The 16,082-nt window shown below is 43.4% G+C and overlaps 1 protein-coding gene across 13 annotated transcripts in view; it reads right to left on the bottom strand.

Moving 5' to 3' along the window:
* Window positions 1–15,777, bottom strand: part of IWS1 (interacts with SUPT6H, CTD assembly factor 1) — a 101,076-nt gene extending 85,299 nt beyond the window's left edge. For 11 of the 13 annotated variants that reach the window (XR_004176444.1, XR_004176443.1, XR_004176446.1 and 8 more), the window contains exons 1-2: window positions 15,144–15,777; window positions 11,496–11,611 (exon numbers count right to left, since the gene is read on the bottom strand). Coding sequence is in view for 4 of the 13 variants with exons in the window: in XM_009185113.3 (XP_009183377.2) it covers window positions 11,496–11,611; window positions 15,144–15,192 (165 nt within the window). In the remaining 9 variants the exon portion in view is untranslated. Of the gene's footprint in view, window positions 1–11,495; window positions 11,612–14,692; window positions 15,042–15,143 lie in introns of those variants that run through there. The other 2 variants (XR_004176449.1, XM_003909261.4) reach the window with 2 other exon arrangements.
* Window positions 15,778–16,082: the final 305 nt, after the last annotated feature.

Below are 16,082 nucleotides of genomic sequence, written 5' to 3'. Positions count from 1 at the left end.
TCAATTCAAGTAATGCTGGAGCTAACGGCGTTGTCACTGACTTCAAGGGCAGATGGCTGGGCCCACTGCGCTTTGCTCACAGTCAAAAAACCGTGAGAAGCCAGGTTCCATTTCCAAACAACATCTTCCTCAATGTCTCACACTCCATTTTTTCCTGTGGGACACTCGGGAGGGTACTTTTATACACAGATGAAATCTACAGGCTTCTGGATATGTTAAGATATGCATTTCCTTTGATGCATTTCCTCTGATACATTTTCCATGAAACAGAAACCAGCTGAAACAAAACCACACAGCTAACTGGCAAAAATACTGTCTAAAAGAATATATGGTAAAAATAACAAAAACTAGAATTGGCAACTAGTTATAACTAGGTCACATTTGACGGCCAACCCTCCGCTTGGTGCTCAAACTGCTTTATTAAAAAGTTACATTTCCAGAGATGACTATTCAAAAAGATTTTTAGAGAGTTTTCCCCCTTCTTCCCTATCTGTCCTACCACAAAAGGTGTGAAGCCATCTAACCCAAACTTACTTATTCAGCATCACGTTCCATTAAGCTATTCCATTTTCTAGCCACAACAATCACTCCTGAAATATATCAAGTCCTTCTTAATGTTAGGCCCTGTATCTATTGCTCTTCTAGCTAGACAGAATTACCGCCACCCCTAACCCGTTTCTCCAACTGGCAATGTCTCTCCTCCTGTCAGCTGAAATATCATGGCTACTGAGCCCATCCTCCCTTCCTCTCAGTGCTTGGTATGTATCCTTGCTACAATGACACACTGTATTGTAGTCACCTATTTATAGGTCTGCCGCACCCACACAGACATCTTAAAGTTTTAAGTTTGCATTGCTATGCCTAGTAAACAATCAACATTCAAAAATGTTTACAGAAAGACATGAATAATAAATCTTCACACATTAAATAAACTTAAGCAATAGTGCCAATTTTTTGGGAAATGCATTCCAATCTAAAGGTTTAATTATCTGGCCGGGCACGGTGGCTCACACCCGTTGGCCCAGCACTTTGGGAGCCCAAGGTGGGAGGATCACCTGAGGTCAGGAGTTCAAGACCAGCCTGGCCAATAGGGTGAAACCCCATCTCTACTAAAAATACAAAAATTAGCTGGGTGTGTGGCGCATGCCTGTAGTCCCAGCTACTCAGGAGGCTGAGGCAGGAGAATTGCTTGAGCCCAAGAAGCGGAGGTTGCAGTCAGCCAAGATCACACCACTGCACTCCAGCCAGGGTGTAAGAGTGAGACTGTGTCTCAAAAAAAAAAAAAAAAAAAAAAGTTTAATTAACTTGATTTGGAAACCATATAATAACACAGTTGGGGACAGAGAAATAAATGTCAACTATCTCGGGCTGCACATGAGGTACAGGGGTAGTTGGGAATACAAAATCTTCAAAGACAGATGTGTAAAACTTCTACAGGCTTCTGGATTGAGAAATCTAAACTTCAATACCTTTCCTTCAAATTTAAGAAACTACCTTTCCATGTATCCTTCCAACTAATCTACGAGGAAAAGACAATTTGATACCTAATAGTTACAATTTTTTAGTAAGGGAATATATATTAAAGATAAATTTAAAAAGGAAAAAAACAGCTAGTAAAGAAAGGTTTATCTTTACATGAAAAGGTTCTTCACAAGGTTCTTCTAAATTTTGAATTTTTTAGTACATTTTGAGTTAGCTGTTGCATGCTTATAAAAATGGGTTACCATATAAAATGCCATAGTATTCTACCAAATTATTTTCCCTTTGATTTGAAAGATTAATAAGCACTGCAGAAATAAAAAAAATGCGAATCACACCCAAAGATCACCATCATTTACATTTTAGTCCCTTCAATCTCTTCTCTGTGTAAATTTATTTTAAAACAATTAAACTAGGACCTAGAATCACAATAATGGCCTGTATCTTTCAAGTAATAGCGGCAGGAAGCAGACAAATTCCTAGGCAGATAGCGGTGGGTCCCTGGTGAAACATGACCTTCAAGTCAAACATAGCTTAAACGCAGTAAACTGAGCTGCTAGAGCACATGACCGGAGTGAGAACCTTTATTCCCGTTTGCCTGCTCTTTCCTTAGTGGTTCTTTCGGAATAAGACTAATTTTTAACTAATCAAATGCTGCCTTTCCCAAGGCTACCTACAGCCCGTATCTCCCCAATTCTGAGTCTATAAAAACTCCAGAGTTAGCCACAGTTGGGGACAACCCACCTTTGGGAAGGGGCTGCCCACTTCAGGTCCCCTCTCTGCTGAGCTGTTCCGTCGCTCAATAAAACTCTTCTCCACCCTGCTCACTCTCAGTTGTCCGTGTAACCTCATTCTTCTTGGATGCAGGAAAAGCACTTGGGACCCACCAAATGGAGGACTCAAAAAGGGGTGTAACACTGTACCCCTCCCTCCTGCTTACCCAGCAATGGGGGAGAAGAAATTGCTGGGCGTGACACACCACCGTTCGCTAACACTGTGGGCAGCAGGAATGAATAAGAGCTGTAGGGCTTCTCGAGAGCCCAGACCTCGGGACTCTCCAAAGCAGGGCTGTAACACGCACCTGCTTGCCAAGCCCTGGGCGGTGGGAACAACCGAGCTGTGATACCCTTGGGGCTCTGCAGTTCCTGGCATCTGAGTTTTCAGGCACCACCACATCCCCCTAGTCTGGACACTGGCGCCTTCTATGGAAGTTGCTTGTGGCACACTGGGTCCAGCTGCAGCCTCGCACGGAGCCGGCACCTGTGTCAGTGCCTGGAGCTGCCCGCCTGCTGCAGCAGCTGACCTGCCTGGCTGTGTGCCGTGACCATACTCAGACCCTGCACTCGGCTCATTCCCACACCTCTTGCCGTTCTGTACCTGTCTTGCTGGCAGAGGCCGGTAGCAAAAACCAAGTGCAGCCTGCCAGGCCGAGTGGGCAGGGAGAGTCCAAGTGAGACCGGAGCCCAGCGAGGCCCAAGCAGGGACACTGCTGGCCCCAGAGGTTTCCCGCCAACAGGAAGTGGCACCCTCCAAAAAAATGCTGCATCACAAGTAACATGTTCAATTCTCCATGTCACTATTCTTTGAAAACAATTCCAATAGCTGCGTTGCCATTCTTATAAACGTCCTATTTATAGTTTAATCGCTCATTTTCTACATTGTTGAGTATTTCTTGCTTCCTTTCTTACGTTTATTACACCTCATTTGTCCATTTCAGTGTTTTCAACCCAACGGCGGTTTTGGGTCTTCACCCAACGGGTTAGTGGGAAATTCAAGGGGCTGTTTTTGGTCATCAACGATAAGGAGGATGTGTTACTAGCATTTCATTTAATGCTCAGTAACCAAGACGCTAAACGTCCTGTTAATATACAGGCATGCACCCAAATATCCACAACTGGCTTGCTAAGAATCTCTTGTTCAGGAAAGCAACACAAGGCTGCTCTCTGTGGAGGTGTGGCCACAGGCAGGACCCAAAGGACCTCACCCATCCACACACACACAGGAATCTCCCTGAGACGAAAGAGCTTAATGGGCCCAATACAGATTGCAGTAACAGACAAGAGAAGCATAATGGGTCCCTTTGGGATTTAAACTGAGGAATACGCAAAAGTCTGACCAATCTGTAAGAGATAAACATCAAGCCAAACAAGGACTTTTGGCATCACAGCATGAGAAGTTCTACTGACCTTCTCCCCAGTGAAAATTATTAAAAACAACCACTTAAAGTCTCTACAAATGGCCCTAATGGCAAAGGGCAAATGAAGAAACGCCTACACAAATTCCACAAGAGAGACTATTTAAACCAAGATCAATCCCTCCTTCCAACCTCCCAATTCAGTGAGGCTGACGCCACTCCAGATTGCTGTAGCCAGAAACACAGAGCTCCCTCTCTATCCTGCTTCAGTCAGAGGGCTTCCTTTCCAGAAAGAGCAGGGCATCAGCATCTCTCATCCTGCTCCCGAAGCCTGTTTCTGTGGCTAAGTTCCGAAAGACTGCGGTTGAGAAGTGGAGATTCCCATCTTTTGACCAACCCTTACTTGCTTAAAGAAGGCTCTACCTTGGGTGGGCCACACTGAGAATACTGGGGCCCTAATCACCCTTGCGCTGGCTTGTGAGCCCATGCCAAGAGATGCAAGCTGAAAGGATTTCAGGTTACTAACTTATTCCCACTCCTCCACCCCCTACCCAGAGCTCAGTGTTTAAAAAAATACAGAAGGCATCCTAGGCAGTGTGGCGAAACCCCATCTCTACAAAAAACACAAAAATTAGCTGGGCGTGGTGGTGTATGCCTGTGGTCCCAGCCACTAAGGAGTCTGAAGCAGAAGAATCTCTTGAACCTGGGAGGCAGAGGTTGCAGTGAGCTGAGATCGAGTCATGGCACTCCACCCTGGGCAACAGTGAGACCCTGCCCCCCTCCCCCACCCACACACATACATACACACAAAACAGAAGAGAAAAACACAGCTGAACAGAATTACTAGACATGAGCTCGAAAGAGGACTTCAGCAATACTATAAACCAACTAAATCAAACAGATATCTAAAGAACTAGGCGTGGCACAATGGCTCACACCTGTAATCCCAGCACTGCCGAGAGGCCAGGGTAGGAGGACCACCTGAGGTCAGGAGTTCGAGATCAGCCTGAGCAACATAGCAAAATCCATCTCTACAAAACAATTTAAAATTAGCCAGGCACGATGGTACACAGCCGTAGTCCTGGCAACTCAGGAGCCTGAGGCGGGAAGACTGCTTGGCCCAGGAGTTGAAGGTTACAATGAGCCATAATTTTTTCACATGCTCGCTGTGTCAAAGTGAGCCACAAATACACCAACCTGGGTAACAGAAGAGCTCGTTTAAAAAAAAAAAACAACCTGTATTCAACAATAAAATATATATTCTTATTAAGCACATGGAACATTCTCCAGGATAGGCAATGTGCTAGGCCCTAAAACGGACCTCGACAAATTTAAAAGAATAGCAATATACAAGGTTTGTTCCTCTACCGCAATGACATAAAATTAGAAATAGTAGGAAAAATGTTTAGGAACAATATGAATATGAAATTAATAAAATAATTCCATTTACTAAGTATCAAAGAGAGTAACATACTCATAAATGTAACAAAGAAATCCAACATGTATACACGGAAAACTATAAATCACTGTTAAAAGCAATTAAACACTTAAATAGACATCCCATGTTCTTGGATGAACAGACCTTACACTATCAAGATGGCAATATTCCCCAAATTGATCTACAGATTCAGTGCAATCCCCCTAGGAGAATCCCAGCTAACATCTCCGCAGAAATCAACAAACTGATTCTAAAATACACAGGTAACTCCAAGGGACACAGATTGGCTAAAAGAATCTTGGAAAAAAACAAATTAGGACTCATACTCTCCAGTATCAAAACATACTACAAAGCAATAGTAGTTAATACACTAGTACAGGCAAAAGGATAGACGCAGATATGAAAAAGATTTTAAAATCCAGAAATGAAGCCAAATATCCTATGGCCAACAGATTTTCAACAAGGATGCCAAGACCATTCAACAGGGAAAGAAAAGTCTTTTCAACAAACGGCAATGGGACAACTAGACAGCCAATGCAAAGAATAAAACTACACCCCAAAAAGTCAGGTAATAATTGCCGACAAGAGTATGGAGAAATCAGAACCCTTAAATACTCAGCTGGTGTGAATGTAAAATGGTGTAACCACTGTGGAAAATAGTCTGGCAGTTCCTCAAATGATTATACAGAATTACGTTAGGACCCAGCAATTACCTCTCTAGGAATAAACCCAAGAGAACTGAAAATGTATGTCCACAGAAATTTTGTATACAAATGTTTACGGCAGCATTTTTCATAATACCAAAAGAAAAAACCCAAATGTCATCAGCTGATGAACAGATAAATAAAATGTAGTATGATCCACATAATGGAATATTATTTACCACAAAAAGGAATGAAGTACTGATACGTGCTACAACATGGCTACACCCTGAAAATATTATTCTAAGTGAAATAAGTCACAAAAGACCATACTTTATCATTCCATTTGTAAGAAATGTCCAGAACAGGGACTCTATGAGACAGAAAGTATATTAGTGGTTGCTGAGGACTGTGGGGTGGGGAGGGGTTAGAAAGGTAACAGGGAAGAGGAGGTTAGAAAGGTAACAGCAAAAGTGTTTCTTAGGTGATGAAATTCTAAAATTGACTGTGGTGACAGCTGGGCTACTATGAAATACTAAAGATCACTGAATTGCACACTTTAGGTAAATCGTATAGTATGTAAATCGATCTCGACAGAGCCCTTTTTTGGGCCAGGCACAGTGCTCATACCTGTAATCCCAGCACTTTGGGAGGCCAAGGCAGGCGGATGGCTTGAGCCCAAGAGCTTGAGATCAGCCTAGGCAACATGGCAAAACCCCACTGCTACTATAAATACAAAAATTAGCTGCGTGTACTGGTGCATGCCTATCGTCCCAGCTACTTGGGAGGCTGAGGTCTGGATCATATAAGCCTGGGAGGTTGAGGCTGCAGTGAGCTGTGATTGTGCCACTATGCTCCAGCCTGGGCTACCGTGTAAGATTCTGCCAGGAAAGGAACGGGGAGTGGAGAGGAGGGGAAAAAGAAAAGCTGCTTTTTAAAAGACAGGCGATTCTTTTTTTTTTTTTTTGAGACAGTTTCGCTCTGGTTGTCCAGGCTGGAGCGCAATGGCGTGGTCTCAGATAACTGCAACCTCTGCCTCCCGGTATGAGCGATTCTCTTGCCTCAGGCTCCCTAGTAGCTGGGATTATAAGTGCCTGTCATCACGCCTGGCTAATTTTTTGTATTTTTAGTAGAGACGGGGTTTCACCACCATGTTGGCCAGGCTGGTCTCCAACTCGTGACCTCAGGTGATCCACCCACCTCAGCCTCCTAAAGTGCTGGGATTACAGGAGTGAGTCACTGAGCCCAGCCCAAGACAGGTGCTTTTTAAAGATCAACGTTGATGCAAAAACCCCATGATGAACAAAATATTTAAAATGTGAAGACAGGGTAACTGGTACTGGTTTTTCCTTTTCCCTCTGGCTCAAATATAGACCAACACAGCATTGTTACTGATCCTAACTTCAAGATTTAGATATTTTGCTCATTTTTTTGCATTAATTTTGAGTTTTTAAATATCATTTATCTTGATTACTGTTTTTCAAATCTTGGAGAAAAAAATAAAGTCAACCATACAAGAATAAACAGAGATGTTATTAGAAACGGCCATTAGGCAGGCCCATCAAAGACAGATGGACAGAACAAGCTCCCTAAACAGAAAGATTTACAGCCCATTACATACATGTGTTACAGTAAACTCGTTTTCTTAGTCTGATATGAGACCTGTTCTGTCACCTGTCCGAGATTATTTATAGACATATACAATTATTTTAAGAAAAAATAAGTTTCTTTTTTTAATAACTAAAGGAGCTTTTAATAAAGTGGTTAAGAAACCTGCAAAAATTACTGGTCTTCAAAATCTTATCAGTATTTCCTATACTGACCACTATCTTAAAGATTGTGTGTGTGTGTACTGAGTAAATACTATAGATGAAATGAATTTAAAAAAAACACTAGCCTAAATTCTAAAATACAGACGAGGGGTTAAAAAAAAAAAAGTACCATTATTGGGAAAATTATACTGTGAGTACCATCTTATGGTAGCAAAATAATGGCCCCCCCAAAAATGTCCATGTTGAACCTGTGAATATGTCACTTTACATGCAAGGGACTGTGCAGATGTAATTAAGGTACCTTGAACTAGGGACATTACCCTGGATTATCCAGGTAGGCCCCATTATAATTACAAAGGTTCGTACAGGAGGGATGCACGAAGGTCAGAGTAAGAGAGAGATGTGATGACAGAAACAAGAGGTCAGAAAATGAGTTGTGAAGACGCTATGTTTTGAAGATGGAGGAAGGAGCCTCAGCCAAGAAATGCAGGTAGCCACTGCAAACTGAAGAAAGCAAGGAAATGTGCTTTTCCTCAGAGAATAACACAGCCCTGTGACACCCTGATTTTAGTCCAGTGAGACCCATTTCGGACTTGACCTCCAGAATTATAAGATAATAATTTTTTGTTGTCTTAAGCCACCAAGTTGTATCAAGTTGTTACAGCCTCAATAGGAAATTAGTATATTTTAGGCTTTGGACCTGTAATTCGTACTGCCCCATTTTTTTTGTTTTGTTCTTGTTTGTGAGACAGTGAGTCTCGCTTTGTTGCCAGGCTGGAGTGCAGTGGCGCGATCTCCGCTCACTGCAACCTCCACCTCCCGGGTTCCAGAGATTCTCCTGCTTCAGCCTCCTAGGTAGCTAGAACTACAGGCGCGAACCACCATGCTCGGCTAATTTTTGTATTTTTAGTATAGACGGGGTTTCACCATGTTGGCCAGGATGGTCTTGATCCCTTGACCTCATGATCTGCTCACCTTGGCCTCCCGAAGTTCTGGGATTACAAGCATGAGCCACCATGCCTGGCCTTTGCACTGCTTCATTTAATGCAACTGTACTCTTTTAACATCCCATTACTTCTAAAAAAAAATTTTTAATGAGAAAACAAAATTTCTTCTTAAAAGTCATTTTAAACAGGCAAAAGAACATTAACACAGAACTCAACACTTATATACAATACAACTGGCACTCTTGAAGTACTAGTGGTTTAGCAAATTAGCATAACCTTCCTGGAGAGGAATTCTATGAAGAGCCTTAAAATGTCTTAGTCTCTTTATTCTCAATTCTCCTGGCAGCTTTCTAAGGAAACAATAAAAAATGATCACAAATGTTTATGTACAAAAACCTTCAGGGCAGCTTCAGTTATTTAATATAACAGCTAAACAGCATAAATTACAACAATTAGAAAATTGCTGAGTAAGTAATGCTGCTTATTGTGAAACCATTAAACATTACACTTATTGAGAACGTTCAATGACACAGGGAAACACCTAAAAGTATAATCTTAAGCGAAGAGATAAAAATAATATATAGGCTGGGTGCAGTGTCTCACGCCTGTAATCCCAGCACTTTAGGAGGCCAAGGCCAGCGGATCACAAGGTCAGGAGTTTGAGACCAGCCTGGCCAACATGGTGAAACCCTGTCTCTACTAAAAATACAAAAATTAGCCAGGCGTGGTGGTGCACACCTGTAATCCCAGCTACTTGGGAGGCTGAGGCAAGAGAATCACTTGAACCTGGGAGGCAGAGGTTGCAGTGAGCCAAGATGACGCCACTGCACTCCAGCCTGGGACAGAACAAGACTCTGTCTCAAAATACATAGATATCGATAGAAAGATAGATACAAAATATATATAGTAAAATCTCAAGTAAAGTTAAAATATATACACACCATATACATGGGACAGAATGAAACTGCAGGAGAAATAATGTGAAAAGGCTCACAGTCATTTCTGTAGTTGGAGTATGCTGGTTTTAATTTTTTTCTTTAAACTTTACAGATACAGGAGCACCTCAACTTATTATGGGGTTATAGCCTGATAAACCTATAGTAAGTTGAAAATATCATTAAGCCAAAAATGCATTTCATACATCTAACCCACCAAACATCACAGCTTAGCCTAGCCTACCTTAGATGTGCTCCAAACAGAGGTAAGGTCTACAGTTGGACAAAATCACCCAACACAAAACCTATTTTATAATAGAATGTTGAGTATCTCATGTAATTTATTGAATACTGTGAAAAACAGAATGGTTGTATGGGTACTCAAAGTATGCATACAGCACTTGCAACATCGCAAAGTTGAAAATTTTTAAGTCACACTATTGTTTAAGTCTGGGACAGTCTGGGACAACATACACATTACTAAGTAACTTCCAACTATCATTAATTAAAATATTGGAATTTACTCTGAATGTTTAAAAGCACAGAAAAAAACCTGAGTGACATCAAAATATATAGAAGATGAGCCTTTTCCACACCCACATTTAGTTCTCTGAGCTCCCCTACTCCTTACTGACCCCACTGCAGTTACACTGGCTCCTTGAAGCCATCAAGCACACTCTCACCTGGGGTCTTTGCCAGGGAAGTTCTCCCCCTAAACGTCCATATCCACACGGCTATTCCTTTGCCTCCCTTCACACCTTGGTTCAAATGCCACTTTCTTAATAAAAGGCCTATATGGTCCCTATTTAACACCAAAGCCTGACCTCCATCCTTTGTTCTGTTCTAATTATCTGTTTTCTTCACAGCATGTCACCTTCCAGCAAACTACACAATTAAAAAAAAAAGTTTATTGCTGAATGTCTTTCTCCCCCTACTGGAAAAACATACCTAAGAAGAGAAAGATTTTAACTTCTGGTCACTGATAAGTCCAAAGCACCTGCAAAAAGAGTCTGACACATATTAGGCGCTCAATAAATACTTGCTGAATGTATGATATACTAATGTACTGTCAAAGGACAGAGTCAATAATATAATCTCTAATCATACCTACTAAAAATTGGACAATTTTCTGCATATGTGTAATCAAGAAAAATATAAGGCATAGAAAGTTCTTAAATCTTTCCATCTTTATCATTCCTGTTTCAGTCATGTCTATTGAAGACTTAAGGCGAATTTATTGAAAAATTTCCCAATTTTATCTTGTTAACATGATGTATAACCAGAAAGGCAAAAAAAGCAGTTCTGAAATATTTATGTATTAGGCCAAATATGTTAAAATGTACACAAAACCCAATACTATTCTGTATTATTAAACAGAAACAGCTCTTAAAACTATATTTGCGGGCCAGGTGTGGTAGCTCACGCCTGTAATCCTAGCACTTTGAGAGGCTGAGGCAGGCAGATCACTTGAGGTCAGGAGTTTGAGACCAGCCTGGCCAACATGGTGAAACCCCGACTCTACCAAGAAAACAAAAACAGCTGGACGTGGTGGCCTGTGCCTGTAGTCCCAGCTACTCAGGAGACTATGAGGTGGGAGGATGTCTTGAGCACACGAGGCAGAGGCTGCAGTGAGCCAAGATCTCACCACTGTACCTCCAGTCTGTGTTACAGAGCCAAGACTGTCTCAAAAAAAAAAAAAAAAAAGTATTATTACATACTTTATACACACCATAACAGTTCAAAATGAGAAGGGCAAATGCTGACATAAATTTTGACAGGTGATAACCCCCATAACCTTCAAGTGGTATTCCTTCAGAATGCAAATGCTCAAGGCCCCACTAGGACATTATTGCAGAATAGGGAAACTTAGTCAAATATCAAAGGCCAGGCCCATTTTCTGAATCAATATGCACAGTTGAAAGCTGCCCAACATTTGAAATGTGACCCAATCAGAACGTATTTCACTGTGATTTCAACAGTAACCAGACCATCCCTATTTATTTTTCAAGCAGTTTTCTATTAACTTATGCTCCTTTTCTCTCAGAGATTAAACCCTAAACTGTCACAGAGATTCTGTAACTCCTATAACATAACAGGTCTCACAGAATGCAAGGGAAAAGCCCTCCCAAAGATGTTGGTTAGCCAATACCTCTGAATGACGTTCTACACTTCCAGTGTCTGATCCGGAGTGTTGCTCATTTACATCATCCTCACCGTCTGACCCTGAATCCCGTTCATCCTGTACTGGGGTAGCACCACCATCATCTGATTAAAAACAAAACAAAAACCAACTTATGGTGTAAGATGAATGACATCTACAGTGAAATGAACACACTGAATCAAGAATAACGTAAATGCAAAAGTTACCACTGAGGAAGCATAACTAAAGATGCTAATATTTTTATAAGACAATACTCATACAAATACCAACAATCAACACGTACTCTGAAATATGTGGCAGCAAAACTACACCATAAAAACAATTTGTAGCTTAAGAAACAACACTAAACACTGAGTCAACAATTTATTTCAACTTCATGTTAAAATTGGGTCTGTCTTTCTCTACAGGGCATCTACCACCTACTAATATTACTACCTGAAGTTATTTTGTTTAACGTGGGTCTTCTTCACTTGAATGAAAGTGCCACAAGAACAGGGATTTTGGTTCACTGCTAAATCTCTGGAGCCCAGAACACTGCCTAGTACCTGATATACAGTAAGTATTTGTTTACAAATGAAGAACACAAGGAACTCCAGTCCAAAACTACTGAAAATTTCTTCAAGAAAAGCATATATAAAATTGTAAATAAAAACTGTTACCCAACTTTCTTTAATATTTTTGTTGAAATGGGGTCTTGCTATGTTGTCCAGGCTGGTCTCAAACTCCTGGCCTCAAGCGATCCTCCTGCCTTTGCCTCCTAAAGTGCTGGGATTACACCCAGCCCCAATGCTTTAAAAATACAGAGTAAAATCGTATTGAGAGGAAGTTAGGGTTGAGAAGATAGGAAGACTTAACAGTTTTATAAAAATAAGCAAGTTTTAAAAAATGAAGTAGTCAACTATAGGAAAACCAAAACGTTCTATAAGAATGAAATCACATTCTCCTTTAGGCAGCCATATGGGGGGGGAAAAAAAAAGAAGAATCATTATGATACTATCATATTAATGAGCTAATCTACTTAGCTAAGAAGAATATACGGTCATGATAAAAATAATAGTTTTGAAGTTTAACGATTATGCTGCAACAGTGGGAAGACAGGGGAGAAGGGGGCACACAGGCTAAAATGTCCTAGCATAACAGAACATCATTAGAGAATGCCTAAAAATGATGCAGCAAGAGAGTGAACGAATTAGGAATACACAGGTAAACACACCAAACAGCTAAAAGAATGGGAAGTGGGTGGAGGGAGTAAGTCAGGGAACTGCTATTTTTCTGTTACCTCTTTTAGTACTTAACCTATGTACAGGTATTACATATAATTACTTTTTGCCCTTTGCCCAGGCTGCAGTGCAGTGGTGTGATCTCAGCTCACTGCAACCACCATCCCCCCCCCCCCGGTTCAAGTGATTCTCCTGCCTCAGCCTCCTGAGCAGCTGGGATTACAGGCGCCCGTCACCACACCTGGCTAATTTTTTGTATTTTTAGTAGAGAAAGGGTTTACACCATGTTGGCCAGGCTGGTCTCACTTCCTGACCTCAGGTGATCCGCCCACCTCAGCCTCCCAAAGTGCTGGGATTACAGGCGCACACCGGGTGGCCTGGTCCACTTTTTAAAAGTAACTTTTTTTTTTTTGAGACGGAGTCTCGCCTGTAGCCCAGGCTGGGAGGCAGTGGCCGGATCTCAGCTCACTGCAGCTCCGGCCTCCCGGTTCACGACATTCTCCTGCCTCAGCCTCCCGAGTAGCTGGGACTACAGGCTTCTGCCACCTCGCCCGCTAGTTTTTGTATTTTAGTAGAGACGGGTTTCACTGCAGCACAGGGATGGTCTGACCTCCTGACCTCGGGTGGATCCGCCTGCCTCGCCTCCTCCCAAAGTGCTGGGATTACAGGCTTGAGCCACCGCCAGCCTCGCCAAAACACGTAATGGAAAACTATTTTGAAGCACTGTGAGTGTTTTTTTTTTTTTTGAGACAGAGCTCCGTTTGCCTTCAGGCTGGGTGCAGTGGTGTAATTTCGCTCACTTGCAACCTCTGCCTCCCGGGCTCAGGGCTCAAAGGATCCTCCCACTTCAGCCTCCTGAGTAGCTGGGACTACAGGTGTGCACCACCACACTAATTTTCGCATTTTTTTGTAGAGACGAGGGTTGGGGGTGGGGGTGGTGTTGGTCTCACTATGTTGCCCAGGCTGGTCTCGAACTCCTGGGTTCAAGCCATTGGCCGCCTACGCCTCCCAAAGTGCTGGGATTACAGACATAAGCCACCGCACCCGGCTTAGGAAGGTGTTTTTAAGCAGTGCATGCTTGGAAAACCCTTTGCAGTCATTACAATTCACTGTCCTATGTAAGGAAAAGCAATGAACTCAAAACAGTAAAGAGCTTAACGCTTAAACCATTGAGAACTCAAGTGTTTTTTAAATTTTTTTTTAATTTTCAATTTTTGTGGCTACATAGTGGGTGTATTTAAGAACTTTTGAGACAGAACCCTCAATACAACTAGCACACAAAGGGAAGGCAAACCCCACGTGTTTCCCACACCAGGTTCTGCTTCACTTATCCTTAATCTCAGGTGCCGAGCACCGTGCCAGCAGAGTGGGCCCCAGTAAGAGTTTACAGAATAAACAAACAGTAAAGAAAGGAGACCAAACTTCGGTGAGGAAGGTGAGGAGAAAGAGGAACGGTCTCAAGGTGGAAGAAAGGCACAAAAATCACAAGTGCCAGAAGTGCATTCCTTACTCTATGCATGCAACTGAAACATGCGTCCTGCACTTATGTCCGGTGTTGCAGGCAAGATTAAACCACTCCTAACTAGGAGTGAAAAGTGTAGGAAGGATCCCCCGCCCCATCGCCCCTTGGATTCTCCAACTACTCAACTACTGAAAACTCTTAACAGAAGATACCTCTCCTTCCCTAGCACTTTGCACACAATAGGAGCTTAATATACGAAAGTGACTTCCCAATTTCAGCAAAAACCTTCGCCGATTCAGAAGAAAGCTTTCCCACCAGAATCCCGTCTCCAACGTTCTAGCTTCGAGGCTTGCAGCCGGTGAGTGGGCTCTTGCCCTCCTCGGGCCGGGTCGCGGGAGGGAAGGTTTCGGGGGCCTCCTTGCCCCCACCCGCGGGGTGCCAGGCCGAGACCCGCCGAGTAACTGCTCCGCCCCCCAGCCCGGTCCCCCAGGTCCCTGCCCCACCTGACTGGTCGCCGCTGTAATATTCCGAGTCCATGGCAGGCGGACTCTCAGCGGGGAGTGTCCGCGCCCCGCGCCGCCCCCGTCACCTCCTTCCAGGCGGTGTGACTCCGGAAGGCGCGGCTGAGTGTTCAGAGACTCCCGCCCGACAGGAGAACTTAACGGGTGCGGAGAGTAAGAAAGCGGCAGCGGCAACGGCGAATGCTTTGACCTGGAAGCGGAGGCAGGCTGGCAGGCTGGCAGGCAGGCAGGCACGCGAGCCGGCGCTCTACTTCCTAGAAGCACCGCTGGGGCCAAAATGGCGTCTGCCCACGACCCTCAAAGGAATGCAGCGCGCAGGCGCCGCAACCCGTCAACCGGCCAATGAGAAGACGCAACAGCACTGACGCCAAGGCACGGCCGGAAAGGAGACTCCTGGGAAAACTGAGCTGGAGCTCGGGCTTTAATTAAATACCTTGCTCGGGTGGATCCCGGTCTGGCCCCGGTGGAAATAACGTTATCATTGATTCTTTATCATTTTCTAGATTCTGTGTCCGTGCCTTGTTTGAAGAGCTTTTGAGATACTCTTCCGAAAAATGAAGACCCGCTCAAATGACTTTTCCGTCATTCAGCCAAACCACTGTGGTTCCCGTCAGGCCCCGAGGCGCCTCGTTCCCGCCCGCAGTAGGCGAGAAAGCGAGCGTTGCTCCCTGGGACTTGTAGTACGACGACCGCGAGCTGTGATGCGTTACCAACTGGCGCGAGCCACGGCGCCTCCTCTCCCAGCGTCTTCCTCTCTTTCATCCTTGTTAAGAAGCTATTTGGCCAGCAGTAAGAAGTACACATCTTTGCTTCTAGAAGGGTTCCCCTGATGAAACACCGAGGAAGGTGTAGTTGAACTTTAGCTGAGCCCTGTGTTCCTAGAAAACAGCGGTGATTAAGAAACCCCTTCATCTATTTGTGTTTCTGGAACGGCACACTGTGAAGAACCACCCATCGCCACGTGACTCAGATAAAACGCGTGCAGATGACCCCCTTGTTTGCCTGTGACGAGGCCAAACAGAGACCTTTCCCCTTTATTCTGAGCCTGTTAATAAAGCCAGACAGACCTTAAATTCCCGCTGATGATAATCGAGTAATTAGTTGAGATTAGAACACTCCCCCGACCCCAAACTAGTTAGAGAATATTTTCTGTTCACCTGACTGAAATTTATCCTGATTGCAAAACAATCCCAACTGTCAATCATTCCACCTTCCTCCCTATAAAAGGCAAAACTGCGCTGCCAAGACACTGATCGTCTCTGGAGTGCTCTCCCTGTTGAAATAGGCTGAGTAAAATCTATTTCCTTACTTGTTCATTTTAGTCTTGGACAGGGAGAGGAACATTCTTGACTTTTGATGGGAGGAGGGCCAG

The sequence above is a fragment of the Papio anubis genome, chromosome 10 (genome assembly GCF_008728515.1).
Source record: "Papio anubis isolate 15944 chromosome 10, Panubis1.0, whole genome shotgun sequence".
In the NCBI taxonomy this organism is placed as follows: Eukaryota; Metazoa; Chordata; class Mammalia; order Primates; family Cercopithecidae; genus Papio; species Papio anubis.
The sequence above is the reverse complement of the archived record's forward strand: the minus strand, read 5'-3'. Positions and strand labels throughout refer to the sequence as shown.